The 19,508-nt window shown below is 38.9% G+C and overlaps 1 protein-coding gene across 1 annotated transcript; it reads left to right on the forward strand.

Annotated features, from left to right (window-relative positions):
- The first annotated feature begins 14,882 nt into the window (after positions 1 to 14,882).
- On the forward strand, positions 14,883 to 15,488 carry LOC139456939 (dexamethasone-induced Ras-related protein 1-like). The gene has a single exon (XM_071238406.1). It carries the CDS (start codon positions 14,883 to 14,885, stop codon positions 15,486 to 15,488), a length of 606 nt encoding a protein of 201 aa, XP_071094507.1.
- Positions 15,489 to 19,508: the final 4,020 nt, after the last annotated feature.

The following is a 19,508-nucleotide window of genomic DNA, read 5'->3' on the forward strand; positions in this document are numbered from 1 at the left end:
TTCCATGACTATGACTGTACCTCTCAGGACGGTTGACAAGGTCAAACAAGCTATTACTAAACTGTGACAATACAAGACTAAACGTGTATTGGTTAGATCTGTAGCATCAATTTGTTGGTCAATTAATTTCTATGAAATTAGTGATTCGACCAGTTGTACAACTCATGACAAGAATAATATTGTTGCTGCTTCATCATGGAACAGTCGTATATACTTGTCAGATACTAGCATCAAGCAGTTGACATTTTTGCGTCGCAATATACATAGGTATATTTCCAGAACGATTTTGCAAACAGCATTGACAAAAAAGATTGGTGTATTCGGATGCAAACCGAAGTGGTTATAGTGGATACTGCGTGGATGTAAACTCTGTAGTATCCCACGGACAGTGGTCCCGTGATGAACCAATCGCAGCTCTACATGTAGAGAGCTGAAATCTGTGTTTCTGGCTCTCCAAAGCTTTGTTACAACCCTAGGTCACCAGAGAGTCAAATGGTTTACTGACAATCAAAATGTTGTATGTATTATTGAGAAAGGTAGTATGAAGCTCCATTTACAATCGCTTGCTTTGCAGATCTTTGATCTATGTTTACATAACAGTGTTGAGCTCCATCTCCAGTAGATTCCTCGCTAAGAGAACATGTAATCTGACTATCTTAGCAAGCTAATTGATTACGATAATTGGGGTATTTCAAAAAATATTTTTCAGGAACTAGATGAGAAATGGGGACCCCATCAAGTTGATAGGCTGGCCTCATATTATAACACAAAAATTGTCCAGTTTAACTCTCGTTTCAGTAATCCTGGATGCCAGGCAGTGGACTGTTTCACTGTTAACTGGAGAGGTACAATTAGTTGGGTTGTTCCCCCTATTTGTTTGATACCGCGAGTAATCAAACACGTGGCAGAGTGTCATGCAGTTGGAACGTTGGTCGTCCCAGAGTGGCACTCAGCGTGCTTTTGGCCACTGTTATATGTGAATTCTGAGCGTATTTTGCAAATCAAACATCAAATATATTTGCCTAGGGCCAAAGAAGCTTATGTTGCAAGCAGAATCAAAGGTGGTTTATTCGGTGAACACGATTTGCATTTTGATATGATTGCACTTTATGTTGATTTTAGGTAATATTTTGTTGTGTAGTGATGAACTTGATGAACTCCCTTTGAATGTGCGCCAGTTAGCTGGACAGCTACCAGGTTTGTTGGCATGGTCCAGGGCATATTTTACTTATAAAAAATACAGCAATGGAATTGCTGCTTGGAAAAGGTTGGCAATAAGCTAATAATATGTGTGATCAGTTGCCCGTTTCACATTTGCATTGTGCTGTTTATCTGTTGTCTGTTGTGCAACAGAGTGACCAGTGTTAACGGCATTTTATAGTTTAAGGCATGCTCATTGTAGCATTGGACTAGAGAGTACCACTGAAAATAGCCTTGTCAAGAATGTTCTGGAAGGAGCTAGGCGCAAATTGTCTAAGCCAGTGGTTAAAAAAGAGCCACTCACAGTTGATATACATGACCGTTTGTATGATTAATAAATTATCAATACATCTTTAATGGATCTGGGAATAATATGTATGTGTTTATTAGCTTTCGACGGATTTGTAAATTCTGCAGATTTAATTCATATATCTCGATCTGACATTTTGTTTTATATGTCACACATGGTCGTTTTTATTGAAAAGTCAAAGACGGATATATACAGGGATGGCACATGGCTTGTTATTAGTAGGACAGATTCCAAGCTGCGTCCAGTAGCTTGTGTGGAGAGATATTTACAAGATGCATCTATTCATCCAGATTGTGATCAGTACATATTCAGGAATGTAAGCAAATGTCGTTCAGGCTATGTTCTTAGAAAAGACAATGCTCCACTGTCTTATACCAGGATAAGGGAACTATTTATTGATGCTTTAACTCCCTTTGTTGACAACATCAAGAAGTATGGTCTGCATAGCTTACGCAGTGGTGGTGCTACTGCAGCTGCAAATAATGGTATACCAGATCGTATGTTCAAACGACTTGGCTGTTGGAGAAGCGAAAACGCTAAAGAGAGTTACATCAAAGATTGTGGCATTTACATATTTTGAATATTTCTTGTATTTTACCTTTTAAGTAAAATTCATGTACATAATTAAATGCAGTTGAAGTCATTTTATTTTATTGATCAGACTACTTTAAACAATAAACTATCTGTCACAACACTCTTACTAAGCGTGCTTACTGCATGGTTTATTTGTGAATGTCACACCCCGTGAACTAATACAATAGCCCCAGCCCTCTCCCTACTCAAGCCTTTTGTCTATATGGCCAGCTTGGGTACTCAGCCATGCTGTATGCTGGACACCTAAGGACTGTGGTCACTCCACATATATATAAGCTTTTTATTCCTCCAAAGGAGAGTACAATATGCAGGGCAAAATATTGAAAAAAATATTTAGGGGACAATATACATGTTATTTTAAAGTTCAGGAGTTGATGCGAATGCTGAAAAGTACTGTATTACAGTCTTTGCATAGTTTATTGTATCTTCGTCTGGCAGAGGAAGTGGAGGTCTGCACGAGAGCAGAGAACACACAAGATCAGAGTCATTTTTAGTGTGGAGACTGACGCTCACTTCTACAGGACTACAGTCTATAATGTCCACCCAGAGACTGTCACGTATATGTGTGCGGTACACACACGAGCACACACTGTGGACCAGTGGGTCACTGATGTCAGCATTACACAAGACACAGGTGCCCTTTTCTTTCCCTGGTCTCCAGCAGGCACACAGATTCACAATTAGTCTGCAGAGGGGCTTTATCAAGGGAAATAGTTTGGCAATCTGCCATGCAAAGTGAGGCTGAATTTCAGGATGGATTCTTTGGAAGTGTTTTAGGTCTGGTTCAGCAGCTATTCTATAGGCCCACTGCTATTTTTCATAAGTGAAGATAGCTTCTGTGGCGATCTTCTTCCAGGAGATGTAACTCACAAAACTTCCAGAGTCTATGAACATTTCAAGATATTCTTTTAGTCCGTACTTCTTCACGAGTCGATAGACATCTGGGATGAATCCAAGTGAAACTGGACTGCAGCTGTTCTTGTAGCAGAAGAGGCGGGTTATGAAGACGCTGTGGGATATATTAGTGTGGTTTGTATGACAAAGCTTTCCAAAGAACAACAGCTTCTTTTTATCAATTGCTGCTTCTGCAGGTAAGGTTCCCAAAAAGAGAGTTACATAGGTCAGTTCTGATATGTTTGGGAAGTCCTTGTGCCATCTTTATTGCTAGTCTTTGTGAGCGTTCAATTGCTAGCAGCTCCCTCTTTGTCAAATCTGACCACAACTCGCATCCATACAATGCTTTAGGTAGGCATATTGTCTGAAACAACTTGAGACTGGTGAGGGGACTCAGTGCATTAGTGTGATAGCCTGATTTGATTAATGCGAATGCTGTAGACTTCATTTTCGAGCAAGCTGCTATTGTCCTGTTCCACGAATTAAATGATTCATAAAGCTCTATACCAAGATGTTTTAGCTCAGGCACATTCTGGATCTCTCTGCCGTAGAGGATGATTGTTGTAGGCTGGGGTGAAGACTTCTTGAAGGAGATTATGTTGCTCTTTGAGGCAGAGAAGGTAAAGCGCCACTTGGCGCTATATTGTTCACATGTGTGCACCATTGTCTGAAGGTTGGAGGTTAGAGGACTTAGCAATGTGATGTCATCTGCTTGTGTTGGGCTTGCCACGTGGACATCGAGTACCGTTGTCCCTTTCTTGGAGGATGAAAGATTCTCTAGCAGGATGTTTATGTAGACGAGGTAGAGTTTTGCAGCAAGAACGCTCCCCTGTCTAACCCTCTTTTTTAGTTCAAACCAGCAAGATGTAACATTGTTCACAAGGATACAGCTCTTCATGCCATCAAAACAGTGGGACAACAATCTCCATATTGGGCCTGGGATATCCAATTCATGATTTTCCATAGCAGGCCGTCATGCCAGACTGTGTCAAAAGCTTTTGCACTATCAAGCATCACTTTCTGGGTGTTGCCTCTTTCAATATAATGCCGGGCAGATTCTTGGATGGTGAAGGTGAGTATTTTATTGTTGAATTTAGGATTTTATTCATTTATTTGTATTTGCAACATTGTATGTAGCAGCCATAACATTTCCGAGTCCCGTGATGGGATTCGAACCACGGACCTCCTGATCAGAGGTCGGACGCCTTGTCCACATGATCAAAGAGGTTAACCCCGTCAGCAAGCGTCCCGGGACGTTCTAGGACACGTCCATTTCGTAGAGGATGTGTTTTGCAAGCGTTTCCTTACTTTTGACGGCATCGGTACAACCAAACCAATTGGGGATTCGAACATGGACGAGGTCGGAAACAGGTTTAGCACTTTATCTAAGCAATGCGACAGAAACCCGGGTCCTGGCGAAGTCAGAACACTAATCCGTTTGACTGTAGCTCAATGGACAAGGGAGCTACGCTCCCGTACTATTTGACCCCCTGCCACCCGGCCTGCCAACCGGCCTGCCACCCTGCCTGTCACCCTGCCTGTCACCCTGCCGTACAGCAGACCTCTGAATAGCAGACCTTTGAACACTTGTAACTCGGAAACTACTGGTCCGATTTTGACCAAATTTCGTGTGTGTATGTAGATTGGGATCGTCTAGATTATTATTGTGTTCATATTGTCCTATTGTAATCGTTCGATTTATTATTAGGGCTATATGCCCTGGGACACCCTTGTACAGGTCAATTACCTAGCGGCGTCCTTATTTGACGGCATTGGTACAAAGAATCCATTTGAGGATTCAAATATGAACAAGGACTGGAATGGGTTCATAACATTCAAGGATGCTCTGGCTCCCACCAATTTTGTCAAAACGGACTAATGACATATCAAGTAATAAATTACACTATAGCATACTCATGTGCACTGCATTTATAAAGTGGATTCAAATTGACTGAAACTAAATGATTTATTGGTATGAGGGGCTCGTCACGCCGAAAACCCGGGTTCGATTCCTGACATGGGTACAATGTGTGAAGCCCATTTCTGGTGTCCCCCGCCGTGATATTGCTGGAATATTGCTAAAAGCGGCGTAAAACCATACGCACTCACTCACTCACTATTGGCATGAGATGTATTTTGCCCTGTTGCTCTGAAACCGACATCTTTTGTTCTTTAACTTTGGCCATTGGCCACGTGGTTTGGCAACCATTTTGGATTCAGGGTTTTCACAGTGTGTTTGGGGTACACAGGTCTTCAAAAGCATACGACTCTGAATCCCCCACATGAAATGCTACAAACTTTCTGAGATTTGTCTCCGTGCATAACACATCAAACATGGATATATTTGATGGGATAGTTATTAGTTGCGGCCATATTTGATTTTGATTTTCATATCCCTCGGCGTACTATCAACTCATCAAAGGCCCCAATCCGCCATAATCCCGTTGTTTAGATTACTGGCTTCATCCTTTGTTTCTGTCACTGATTTCACCAACGATTGTCATCACTACCCTTGTGTGTACATAACAGGCTTCTCTACTCCAGTATAACAATATTTACTCTACTGCATAAACATTGCCTCCTACTTGTATAGATACTTGTCAACCACACTCTGTATATCACTTGTTTGATAACTGTGATAGAACCTACACCGAAACGTCACTCTTAATTGTAATAAAGAAGTTGTTCATCCATAAATTCGTATCCTTACTTAGTACTCCAACTTCTAAATGTCTATCAAAGAAGAAGTCAGTGAAATATCAAATTATTAATTACAGTATGCAATACTGTTATGCACTGTATTATAAAGTGGATTCAAGTAGGCTGAAACCGAATGACTCAGTGCTTCTAGAAATCATAGAGCCCGCATCGCTGCCCGCAGCTATATTTATTATTGAGTTTAGCGACCAAATAAGTATCCTACATTCTTTAAAACATGCATAAGCATTAAGTAAGATTAGTAGTTTTAGAAGTAATAGAGTTTATTTGTGATATAAAAGATAAGGCTGAGCAAGCATGCATAAATGAATGAATGAAAGTAAACATAAATGTATGAATGCATGAATGCATGTGGCATTTAATAGTATTACTATTGTGTATTGTTATTTCCTCTGCAGACGAATTTTGCACTACTGTGCAGTAACTTAGCCCGGCATCGTCCCCAGGTGTGATATCAACCCAGGCCCACACACCTGGTAGGTTTACCTGTCGTTAACATGTCGTTTTCTAGTGTAGGCACTTGATCATATACCAAGACAGACTACTTTTCTAATTAACATGTACATAAATCTATTCTTCCCTGTGCTTTTACAACAATACTAGGGGCGGTCGGGTAGCCTAGTGGTTAAAGCGTCCGCTCGTCACGCCGAAGACCCGGGTTCGATTCCTGACATGGGTACAATGTGTGAAGCCCATTTCTGGTGTCCCCCGCCGTGATATTGCTGGAATATTGCTAAAAGCGGCGTAAAACCATACTCACTCACTCACTACAACAAAACTATGTACTGTATCTCATCATACTAGTAGGCATATGAATTGTATGTATATATCTGTGTTTATGATATGTATATTGTTTTATATGTGCTATATTGTATACCTGATTGTATCAGGGTGGTTTTCTTTTACATCACATTCACAATTTCTGCAAATAAATAGTGGCCATTGACGAACACCGTAGTGTCTTTGGTCTGTGGGCACCGGACCCAGGCCTGCTACAGTATTGATAACAGAATGAAAGTATCACTTTCCTTAAGCCTATAACTTTCTTTGTACATCACGGCCGTGTATCACACAGCGTATTCCCATGTTAATGGTGTTGTGTCTTGATTAAGTATGTAGGGGATAAGGAGAAATAATATTTCGCTCGTTTGAATAACATAGAAATTATTTTCTCCCAGAGGAATGTCAATCAAGGTGATTTTGTACCCCAAGGTGGCATGATTGAGGGGGTATATTAGGGGTAGTACAATTTTGAATTGTTCTCTCTCGCTCACTGTGCATGCACGGCCTCACACTTGTTTCTTATATTTATAAGATGAACATGTATATATATATATATATATATATATATATATATATATATATAAAATTGTTCTTCATTTTATGATTTATTGATTTCATGTGTTGCAGATAATCGTGGAACTGGAATGCTCATTTGGGGGTTCATTTTATGACTTATTGATTTCATGTGCTGCAGATAATCGTGGAAATGGAATGCTCCTTTGAGTGTGGTTTTATTGTGAAAGTGTGCATTGTTGGATGCAATGATAGTTTTTGGCCGGCGGGCCTTTATAATACAGCCATGTTTTATTGTGAAAGTGTGCATTGCTGGGTGCAATGATATTGCTTGGCCGGCGGGCCTTTATAACACAGTGTTGCTTTATGCGTGATGTGTAATTTGTACATTTGTTAAAACTATCATTCTGCTGCAGAGCCCTTAAATCACATATCTTCAAAATAAGACCATATATACTAAGCTGAAGAGCTTTGACAATACTGCATATACTATGCGAGTTGCACTGTATATAATAAATTATAAAATTCATTTGTAACATGATGTTCATGAATTGTTAGTATTTCTGTTTGGATTTGCATATACATGACATGAGTATACTGTATACCCTCCAGTAGTTGCTGCTGCATCCGTTGAGGGAACACAGTTCCAGGGTGTTCTTATAAAAGTTTTTATTTCTTCTTTTACGTGTCGGGCTTCAGCAAAATATAGATATTCATAGCAGATTGCTGACCATGTATGTACAAATGTGTATAAATGAATATCTTTGTCCTTTACTTTACGCAAATAAATCGGCCGTGTATCACACATGTTAATGGTGTTGTGTCTTGATTAAGTATGTATGGGAAAAGGAGAAATTCGTTTTTGTATTTCTTTTTGAAATGTTTCGATTGTTTGGGTCAGACTGATTGATGTATTTTTCCTCTTCAGGGAAACTTTACCTGGGAAGCTAACCTTACAGAGTTGAATGAGGATGATTTTTTTGGCGTTGTTTGTTGTTTTACGCCGCACTCAGCAATATTCCAGCTATATGACGGTGGTCTGTAAATAATCGAGTCTGGACCAGACAATCCACTGATTTACATCATGAGCATCGATCCACGCAATTGGATCATGACATGCATCAACCAAGTCAGCGAACCTGATCCCGTTAGTCGCCTTTTACGACAAGCATAGTCGCCTTTTACGGCAAGCAGGGGTTGCTGAAGACCTATTCTACCTCGGATCTTCACGGGTCGAATGAGGATGAGGCGCTTTACAATAATGCAAAAGAAGGGTCGTAACTTCTTCTGTTTCATATTATAACTGGAATCTTGATCAACATCTACATAGTTCTTGAATGGTCTTATGAACTATATCCTAGGTTACATGAGAACCATAATCGCCCACGACAGGCTGGAAGGGTAATCCTCGCCCTTATTTATTTGACTCAGTGATTATCACTAGCCACTCATCCTCGTTAGATACGTATTAAAATACGCTCGTAATTAAAACGGTATCTACTCTTTCAGCAATCTATATGTCTGTTTCCTGCTTTCACACAAAAATCTGTCAGAATTTCTATAGTTATTTTGGAACTGGTTTAAATTTTATTTTCATTTTTTAGATCTCAACAGCCATCATTCCACCAACATCTGTTTCAATGCAAGTGAACATTGTCCCCCTTTCTTGAAACGTTCACCACATTGCTGAAACACATCATTAGAATATTAACAGCCTGGTCAATATCTGTGTTCACAATATAAAAGTGCCATTTAGTTTATCTGTGTTTATCATCCAAAACTGGCTCCCACAGGAGATATCGCTTGGATGAGATCAAGACAATCCACTGATTACATCAAATTACATCACAATGCTTTGCAGACCACTGTGACATCACTGGTTACCATGACGTCACAATCAAATGACATAACTAATGGCTCTGCTACTGAAGCTGTTTGCAATATTTTTTACACTGAAGACATCGCTAATTACTGTCTACAAACCGAAAAAGTTGACAAAATGATGTTGGATGATAAATAAAATCTCACCCTTGTGTCTTTTGATGTCAAATATATCAACACTCGTTGATAAAAGTGGCAAAAATCCTCGGGAAGCCTCGGAATTTTTCCACTGTTATCAACTCGTGTTGATATATTTGATATCAAAAGACACTCGGGTGAGATTTTCTATTTATGCATTCCATGGGTGTAGTTGTATTACGTGTGTTCCATTGTAATCTGTTCCACTTGAGGTGTTTGTCGTCATTAGGATTTGCAGCATTTTCACGCAAGGTTTCCACATGCGTAGATGACATCTGAAACAGTGAGACGAAATGATAAATATTAGATGATGCTATGACAGAGCCAATTAAACTTTTGCCTCAATGTTATATGCATGTATAGTCAACTTAAGGAGCAAATTTGCCTCTTCCAAGCTCCGGACAATGCTCCTATAGCAAGTCCAGTTAGTTTTATTAATTATGTGATGATGATCATTGGATCGTCATGTATGACACCGATATTTATCAAGATGACGCCTTTTATCATTCCTAATCTCTCGTTTTGACAGGGAATTCTTGGTGTGCTTGTTGTGTGCCCTTGTTTTTATCATCTTCACTAAATCCACTGGTCTTACGATAATTTCATTGAATCTCCTGCTTCATGGTGTTGTATTTGGTAAGTTCTGACAACAACTCTTCCTCAGATGTCTTACCATTAGCTTGGCCTGTTGAGATATGATACTCAATGATATTTAACTTTTATTAAGCCAGCACATGAATACCACCATGTTTTAATGTTTTCTTTTGCATCCGGCGAGAAATATATGTAAGAGCTGTTCCTTCAACGTCAGAGACTCATGCTGGTACTTCCATGCCAAGTAAGAAGGTGCAGCGATTAAAGTTGATAGTTGATTAAAGTGATGTATATAATGTGTATGTTTTTGTGAGTGATAGATGAGTATGTGGGTAGTGTTTGTATGTGATGTATGCGCACGTGATATTGAGTGGATTGAAAATGAAATGTGTGTAATATTTATGTGTGTGTGTGTGTGTGTGTGTGTGTTCGTGCGTGCGTGCGTGCGTGCGTGCGTGGGTGTGTGTGTACTTTCGATTATGTTCGTGTATTATTCTTGCCAATTTATATAATGGATAATTTAATGAGTTTAAGTGCCTCATAGATCCTTCATGGGTCGGCTGATGTTTTTATATATCATACGTATGTATACGTGTAATGTTTTTTACTGTTTTTAAACACCAGGTGGCACTATAATAAAATAATTTTCTTCTTCTTCTTCTTCTTCTTCTTCTTCTTCTTCTTCTTCTGTAAGAGCTGTTCCTTCAACGTCAGGGACTCATGCTGGTACTTCCATGCCAAGTAAGAAGGTGCAGCGATTAAAGTTGATAATAAACTAACACCACAAAGACCCATGCTAGGAACTGAAAGACCAGTATCATTTCCATCAAGTGTTCTATGATTCAATTCGAGAACCAAATTCCTTCTCCTGCTGCTGTTTAATTTCACTTATTTGTTGTAATCAAAATCCATCAACAGTATGCATCTTATCAGATATTTCATCGAATGCAGGATACAAATCCATATATATAATACGAGAGCTGGTCAAAAAGTTCTAAGCCTGACTAACTTTCAACTATTGACCATAACAAAGTGAACTGGTGACTGCAGTACATTGTTTGCATAATTCATTGCAAGTGTATTTGGGCTTTTGAGGGATTGCCTAAAAGTCGGGCCAAGAAAAGTCGGGCCGGGCCGGGCCAGCGGGTAATACTAAAAATGGATTGCAGAATAATAAAACGAAACGCGCATATCTAGGCAGATCTCAAATGTCCACAAATGTATAGTTTTGCTTATTTAATTGAGTTTGAATAAAAATGCACCTTCAACAATGTAATAAACTGATGATTATGACTACATACCGTGAGTCTCGTAGAAAAGTCCGTGTCTTGACTGTGTGTATTCTTTGATTAGAATGCTTCTCACCGACCTTAGCGTGTGGGGGTGGGATGTCCTGGGCAGGAAACGGCAGTGTTTTGACTACTCTTCTTTCATTAATTAACGTGTTAAGGTAATTAACCTTTACTAATTCGTGTAAAACCAACACAGGATGTTTCCTGGAAGTGGATATTCGCGAAAGTCAAAGGACTGACACGACACGTGTTAATAAATGTCCACTTCTAAAGTTCCTAACATTCTTTATATCTACAGGCTAGTATTACATCTAATTATATACCACTTTATTGTCTCATATTTCAGTAGTTTAAGAAAACACAGAGCTCAAAGTGAAGCCTTTTTCACTCTACATTCTCAACATAGTCTCTATCAGAAGTGTTTTGCTTGTGTTGGGTCCGACTTGGCCCGGGCCGTCAAAATCAACTTTAAACACACAGATGTTTCTTCAAATGTGTTAACATCTATAGATTAGTGTTATATCTACCTATATACCACTTTATAATGTCACGGTACATCGTATTTAAAGAAAACAAGGGGCTCAAAGTGAAGGATTTTTACTGTATTTTCTTAAGAAAATCCAAGTCAGAAGTGTTTGGTCCGACTTGGCCCAGGCTGTCAAAATCAACTTAAACCTCACAGATGTATCATCAAATGGATCCACATCTTTCGATTAGTATTATATCTACCTAAATACCACTTTATAGTGTCTCAGATCGCTGTACTTAAAGAAAACAAGGGGCTCAAAGTGAAGCCCTTTTCTACCACTAAAAACTCAGGACAGCTAATTAAGGGCAAATGGTTGATTGATTACGCAACACCTATATGATTGCAATTAAGCAAGGAGCAATTAAGCAAGCTGGTACAGGTGTAATTTGGATTAATTCCACACATAACGTGCTTATACGGACGCAATGAGAAGGATCGATGAGACACAAGACTTGAAGTAAGGAAAAAACGTTTCTCCGGTATAATCGAATAATCAAATTAGCGTATTGTGAGACGATGCTTGAACTGTAAAACCAAACATTAATGTTATCAACTCAAGTTCTGGTGCAGGAAGTGTTTTTCTTGAAAAAAAAGATGTACATGTACATATGTTAAGGTACGAAAACCTGGTCCCTAAGTGGAACATCAGATGTAAGTACAAATACTAACAGTTCACGATAATCTTCATCATTGAGATGTGTTCACATGTGTTAACCAGTAGTACGTTATGAATAATTCTCAATTGGAAATATGATGCGTTTGTTCATGTACATTTGTTCATGTGAGTAAATGTGAATCAGTTTTGTAAATGCATTCTCAACCTGCATCTGTATATTCATAATTACAGTTTAGTTATCTTCTGAGATTATAATTTGCGTTCGGCAAAGAAACCGCAAGTGTCTACACCTGTTGTTTGAACAAATATTGCGTAAAATGGCAAAACATAATTGAGAACGTTAAAAACACATGTTTAAAATTCACATTACAAAAAATATGAATATGAATGTTGCGTTTTCTGAATCAACATAAAAAAGGAACATATATGTGAGTCTTGAAATAGTGTTTTTCTACATTTCTTACAAATTCAAAACACGTTTGACTAAAGATCATAGCTTATGACACCATATAAACATGCCAAGATTTCAACACACTTTATCTGTTGTAGGAATAAACAGCTTAAGTTACAATTTATTCAGCCATATAGCTGCAAAACTTACACTACAATGAGATCAAACAAGGTATACAAGCTTAGATTAATCTCGAGAATGGGGAAGTCAAAAGCATTCACTCACTTATATGGGAATTATAAATATTGTATAACTAATAACGGGAAGTGGAATGGCATGTAGTACATACATCGTACTAATAGTGACACAATTAGATGCCAACAACTACGGCCCGTCTATGCAACCTGCCAGTATCTAATTATTTGGAATAATCCTTTCCGGCGTTTCTTTCAATTATAAAGGACTAATTTCATACGAAGGGGTCTGTGTATGACGCAGTTTGAAATGTTCGTAGAAAAGAACATGTGCGCTTGTGCTTACGGCTCTTTTTAGTTATGAAATTTAGACAAATGAAGTTGCTGGAATATTACTTAAGAAAAAGAGAAAGTATGCTTTTGAAAAATCGAAGCAATGAAAAAACAACTCACTCAATGTGACAACGTGGTGTGTGACACGTGAGAATGTATACACTCTGGGGGACTACCACATGTCCCCCAGCATATGAATCACGCCACTCTGGGGGACATGTGGTAGTCCCCCAGAGTGGCGTGATTCATATGCAGGCTGTAGCATAATCATTAGAATTATCACTATTAGAACTGCCACGTGAAGTGAGCTATATACACTGGTTTGGTTAGAGAATGAACACCAGCGATTACTGTAGGATCAGATCAGACTGTCACATTTGTTCTAAAATGGTGTGGATAGTAGAGGTATAAAACACGCATGGACACGCGTCCCTAAACCTAACAACACGTATAGAAGTGACCGAGATTTGGAGCATCTACATTTTATACAGTCTACATTCTTTCGAGATTATATTAAAGAGATTCTTGGATAGCCACAACTTGGTATCATTAGTAATTTCAGCCAATGTTATGTAACTTTAAGTTGTGCAAATATATGTAAATATATACATTTATTTTTGTGTTAAAGATTTTTAAAGAACATCTTGAGGTTTACACTATCGATAAATCTAAGGTTTTTTAGCATTCCAAATTGTTTTCTTTTTGTGGCTGATGTTTCTGCTTGTATTGAAAGGAGATCAAGATAATTTATTAGAAATATAAACTCCCAAATATTTATAGCTGATAACTTCATCCAAGGCCCCGTCTTTATAAAACCATCTCAGGTATAATGGTCTCCCCAACCGTGGCCCAAGCTGAATATTGCTATAAGCCATGTGATCCTACAGTCACTCGTAGCTATCAATGACATTAAAAGACAGCATGTTATGACTTCAACTGATGATATAAATCCAGTTTGCCTTTAGCTTTTAAGCCCTGAAACCGAGTTAAATGCATATCTTTGTCTATTATTGAAACACCACTTTCAAATATTTGTACAAAACCTAAATTTTGATAATTCGCCTTTTGATTCGCCACATGCTAATAATTTGGATTACAATTTTGAAATCTTTGTCATGGTGTGTGCCAAGGAATTTCAGAGTGGGTTACTTCATTGTGAAAAGTATGTGAGACAAGCAGGGTTAATGCCATGGGGATTCTTTAAAACTCATCTGGTCTGAGGTTGTTATTGTGATTTGAAAAATCCGATTGACAAACTAATTCTTTTTATGACTGTTGAAATCGTTTTGGAGGAACAATATGACACTTAATGTCAACCTATCGTCCCGTTGACTTGGGTTCGATTCCCGAGATGGTTAATCTGCGTGAAGCTCTTTCCTATTGTCCTCCACAGTGACATTGCTGCAATATTTAAAACAAAAGCGTTTAACATTCCACTGACTGTTGCTTGGTTACATATACGTTCTCAATACAGGTTATGTTATTGAATGCATTGCTTTGATGACATGGCCATGAAATTTCAAAGGTACAATTTTGTAATGTCAAGATATCGGACACTGTTACAAATATAGCTGACTGTGTGATGAGTCATCCTTTCTGGATCCACATCAAGATCTGGGTTAGAATTGGTCTTCTCTAAGTCTATGATATACACTTATATTGCAACGCCGTGCATCAAAATCGGTTTCGGATAAAATGCTCCATTGCTGGAATCTGATAAAAAGGACTAGCATTAAGGACATTGATTGACAGAATGTTTCTTGACGTCAGTTTAGGTGAGGTGTCAGTATGCATAGCAGCATAATAATTGAAGGTGTGATAAATACATGAAAATTGCTATAAAATTCCGTGAAACATCTTTCATAAGTCACATTCACTCTATGTGATATCGCTGCAAGTAACATGTTTCACTTTAAGTCAAGACGAGCTGAAGGGGAAGAACACTGCCTGAGAGTGGCGGTCATGGGAAGTGCAGCATGCGGAAAGACGTCGATTATCAACCAGTACCTTCAACAGATCTTTCTGAACAGATATGTTGTAAAGGTCGGAGAGATACACAACACATCATTGGAGGTTGCAGGGGAAACAATTGATCTAGACATCTGGGACACCTCAGGTGTATACTGCTTTGATGCAGCAAGAAGGAAAGCTCTTCAGATTTGCGATGCATTTTTGTTGGTGTACGCCATGAATGATATCGTGTCCTTTGAGAAAGCCATTGCCCTGCAGAAAGACATTATTGAAACGAGAGGTCCAGTTACCATTGTGTTTGCTGGAACTAAGGCTGATCTCAAGTCCAGCCAATGGTTGGAACAGCAACACCATTTTTCTGATTTTGTGCGTGAAGAGACTTGCTGCACCCTTCATGAAGTATCAGCCAAGACTGGAAGTGGTATCTCCGAAGTGTTTGCAGACATTGCTAAACAATGGAGGAAAGGACAAAAGAAACAAAAGGAATTAAAGGTTGCAAAATGGTTGAAGCGCAATGTGCTCTGTCAGAACATTTAAGATCAATTATTTAATTTAATTTAAGAGCAATTGTATTATTTTGTAATATTTCTCTCGGGTGGGAAACGGTTAAGAACTATGTTTCTCATGAGCTGGCGGATGATTCTGATGACGACAAACGTATCAACAGAGCTGAAAGCAAAGCTGTCCGAAAACTCAAACAGAAACGTGCCAGGCAAGCGCCGTACTCTACAAATAGATCAAGACGTTCGGCGACTGTCACCCATCCAGTGCAAGTTGCTCTTCAACCTGGTTCAACGTTACATCATATGCAGCCAATCACAAACCAGCTTTTTCGTGGAAAAGGGCAAAGATCTGGGGCCTGTTTTGCATGCGGTGAATTCTCTCACTTTAGAAAGACTGCCCTTACTTCGGAACAGGTCAAGGGGCGACAGCCGGCGGACAGGTTGCCTCAAGTCAGCAACGCCAGTAGTTCTCGTCCAGATTTGTCAGTTAAGTATTTCAATGATAACTTTGTCATCAATGATAGCAAGTTCACAGATAAGTTTTTTTGAGTATGAACAAGGTACAACTGAAATCTTAGTCAGGGGCCGTCTCAAAAGTAATATACAGTACTGGCGTGAGATAAGTGGATCTCAATGTGTTATTGATTGGATTGCTAATGGATATTCCGTTTATTACGACTCCTACTAAATTGCATAATAAGAATAACAAGTCTGCTATTAAACACAGAGATTTTGTCTCGCAGGCTATTGGTGAGTTGTTGAAGAAGGACCTGGTGTGCCAATGTGTTGCTCCCCCTAGTGTTGTTAGTCCTTTGTCTGTTTCAGTACAGTTGTCAGGAAAAAAGATGTTTAATCCTTGATACTTCAAGCAGAGTATTAAATATAAAGATTGGAAGACTGCATTAGCATATATTAATACGGATGATTGGTTGATAAAATTTGATATCCACTCAGCATACCATCATATAGACATAATTCCATCTCATACTAATTTTCTGGGTTTTGGATGGTCTAACGAAGCAGGTAGAATATACTACTACAAATTCTTGGTTTTGTCTTTTGGTTTGACGTCTGCTCTATATGTTTTTACAAAAGGCATGAGAAAGCTAGTCAAAAAGTGGAGGTTTGATGGCCATAAGATAAGTTACCTTCCTAGACGACGGCATTCTATCTGTATCTACGGATATTGGAGCGCAGACAGCTGGGTGTGATATAAAGAGAGATCTGCTTTCTTCAGGCTTTGTTCCTTAAGTTGAGAAATCACTTTGGCTACCGTTGCAATCTCTTGAATAGCTTGGTTTTGGTATCCCTACTACTTCCATGACTATGACTGTACCTCTCAGGACGGTTGACAAGGTCAAACAAGCTATTACTAAACTGTGACAATACAAGACTAAACGTGTATCGGTTAGATCTGTAGCATCAATTTGTTGGTCAATTAATTTCTATGAAATTAGTGATTCGACCAGTTGTACAACTCATGACAAGAATAATATTGTTGCTGCTTCATCATGGAACAGTCGTATATACTTGTCAGATACTAGCATCAAGCAGTTGACATTTTTGCGTCGCAATATACATAGGTATATTTCCAGAACGATTTTGCAAACCGCATTGACAAAAAAGATTGGTGTATTCGGATGCAAGCCGAAGTGGTTATGGTGGATACTGCGTGGATGTAAACTCTGTAGTATCCCACGGACAGTGGTCCCGAGATGAACCAATCGCAGCTCTACATGTAGAGAGCTGAAATCTGTGTTTCTGGCTCTCCAAAGCTTTGTTACAACCCTAGGTCACCAGAGAGTCAAATGGTTTACTGACAATCAAAATGTTGTATGTATTATTGAGAAAGGTAGTATGAAGCTCCATTTACAATCGCTTGCTTTGCAGATCTTTGATCTATGTTTACATAACAGTGTTGAGCTCCATCTCCAGTAGATTCCTCGCTAAGAGAACATGTAATCTGACTATCTTAGCAAGCTAATTGATTACGATAATTGGGGTATTTCAAAAAATATTTTTCAGGAACTAGATGAGAAATGGGGACCCCATCAAGTTGATAGGCTGGCCTCATATTATAACACAAAAGTTGTCCAGTTTAACTCTCGTTTCAGTAATCCTGGATGCCAGGCAGTGGACCGTTTCACTGTTAACTTGAGAGGTACAATTAGTTGGGTTGTTCCCCCTATTTGTTTGATACCGCGAGTAATCAAACACGTGGCAGAGTGTCATGCAGTTGGAACGTTGGTCGTCCCAGAGTGGCATTCAGCGTGCTTTTGGCCACTGTTATATGTGAATTCTGAGCGTATTTTGCAAATCAAACATCAAATATATTTGCCTAGGGCCAAAGAAGCTTATGTTGCAAGCAGAATCAAAGGTGGTTTATTCGGTGAACACGATTTGCATTTTGATATGATTGCACTTTATGTTGATTTTAGGTAATATTTTGTTGTGTAGTGATGAACTTGATGAACTCCCTTTGAATGTGCGCCAGTTAGCTGGACAGCTACCAGGTTTGTTGGCATGGTCCAGGGCATATTTTACTTATAAAAAATACAGCAATGGAATTGCTGCTTGGAAAAGGTGGGCAATAAGCTAATAATATGTGTGATCAGTTGCCCGTTTCACATTTGCATTGTGCTGTTTATCTGTTGTCTGTTGTGCAACAGAGTGACCAGTGTTAACGGCATTTTATAGTTTAAGGCATGCTCATTGTAGCATTGGACTAGAGAGTACCACTGAAAATAGCCTTGTCAAGAATGTTCTGGAAGGAGCTAGGCGCAAATTGTCTAAGCCAGTGGTTAAAAAAGAGCCACTCACAGTTGATATACATGACCGTTTGTATGATTAATAAATTATCAATACATCTTTAATGGATCTGGGAATAATATGTATGTGTTTATTAGCTTTCGACGGATTTGTAAATTCTGCAGATTTAATTCATATATCTCGATCTGACATTTTGTTTTATATGTCACACACGGTCGTTTTTATTGAAAAGTCAAAGACGGATATATACAGGGATGGCACATGGCTTGTTATTAGTAGGACAGATTCCAAGCTGCGTCCAGTAGCTTGTGTGGAGAGATATTTACAAGATGCATCTATTCATCCAGATTGTGATCAGTACATATTCAGGAATGTAAGCAAATGTCGTTCAGGCTATGTTCTTAGAAAAGACAATGCTCCACTGTCTTATACCAGGATAAGGGAACTATTTATTGATGCTTTAACTCCCTTTGTTGACAACATCAAGAAGTATGGTCTGCATAGCTTACGCAGTGGTGGTGCTACTGCAGCTGCAAATAATGGTATACCAGATCGTATGTTGAAACGATGTGGCCGTTGGAGAAGCGAAGACGCTAAAGAGAGTTACATCAAAGATTGTGGCATTTACATATTTTGAATATTTCTTGTATTTTACCTTTTAAGTAAAATTCATGTACATAATTAAATGCAGTTGTAGTCATTTTATTTTATTGATCAAACTACTTTAAACAATAAACTATCAGTCACAACACTCTTACTAAGCGTGCTTACTGCATGGTTTATTTGTGAATGTCACACCCCGTGAACTAATACAATAACCCCAGCCCTCTCCCTACTCAAGCCTTTTGTCTATATGGCCAGCTTGGGTACTCAGCCATGCTGTATGCTGGACACCTAAGGACTGTGGTCACTCCACATATATATAAGCTTTTCATTCCTCCAAAGGAGAGTACAATATGCAGGGCAAAATATTGAAAAAAATATTTAGGGGACAATATACATGTTATTTTAAAGTTCAGGAGTTGATGCGAATGCTGAAAAGTGCTGTATTACAGTCTTTGCATAGTTTATTGTATCTTCTTCTGGCAGAGGAAGTGGAGGTCTGCACGAGAGCAGAGAACACACAAGATCAGTGTCATTTTTAGTGTGGAGACTGACGCTCACTTCTACAGGACTACAGTCTATAATGTCCACCCAGAGACTGTCACGTATATGTGTGCGGTACACACACGAGCACACACTGTGGACCAGTGGGTCACTGATGTCAGCATTACACAAGACACAG

The sequence above is a fragment of the Haliotis cracherodii genome, unplaced genomic scaffold (assembly GCF_022045235.1).
Source record: "Haliotis cracherodii isolate W230 unplaced genomic scaffold, xgHalCrac1.p SCAF_12, whole genome shotgun sequence".
NCBI lineage: Eukaryota > Metazoa > Mollusca > Gastropoda > Lepetellida > Haliotidae > Haliotis > Haliotis cracherodii.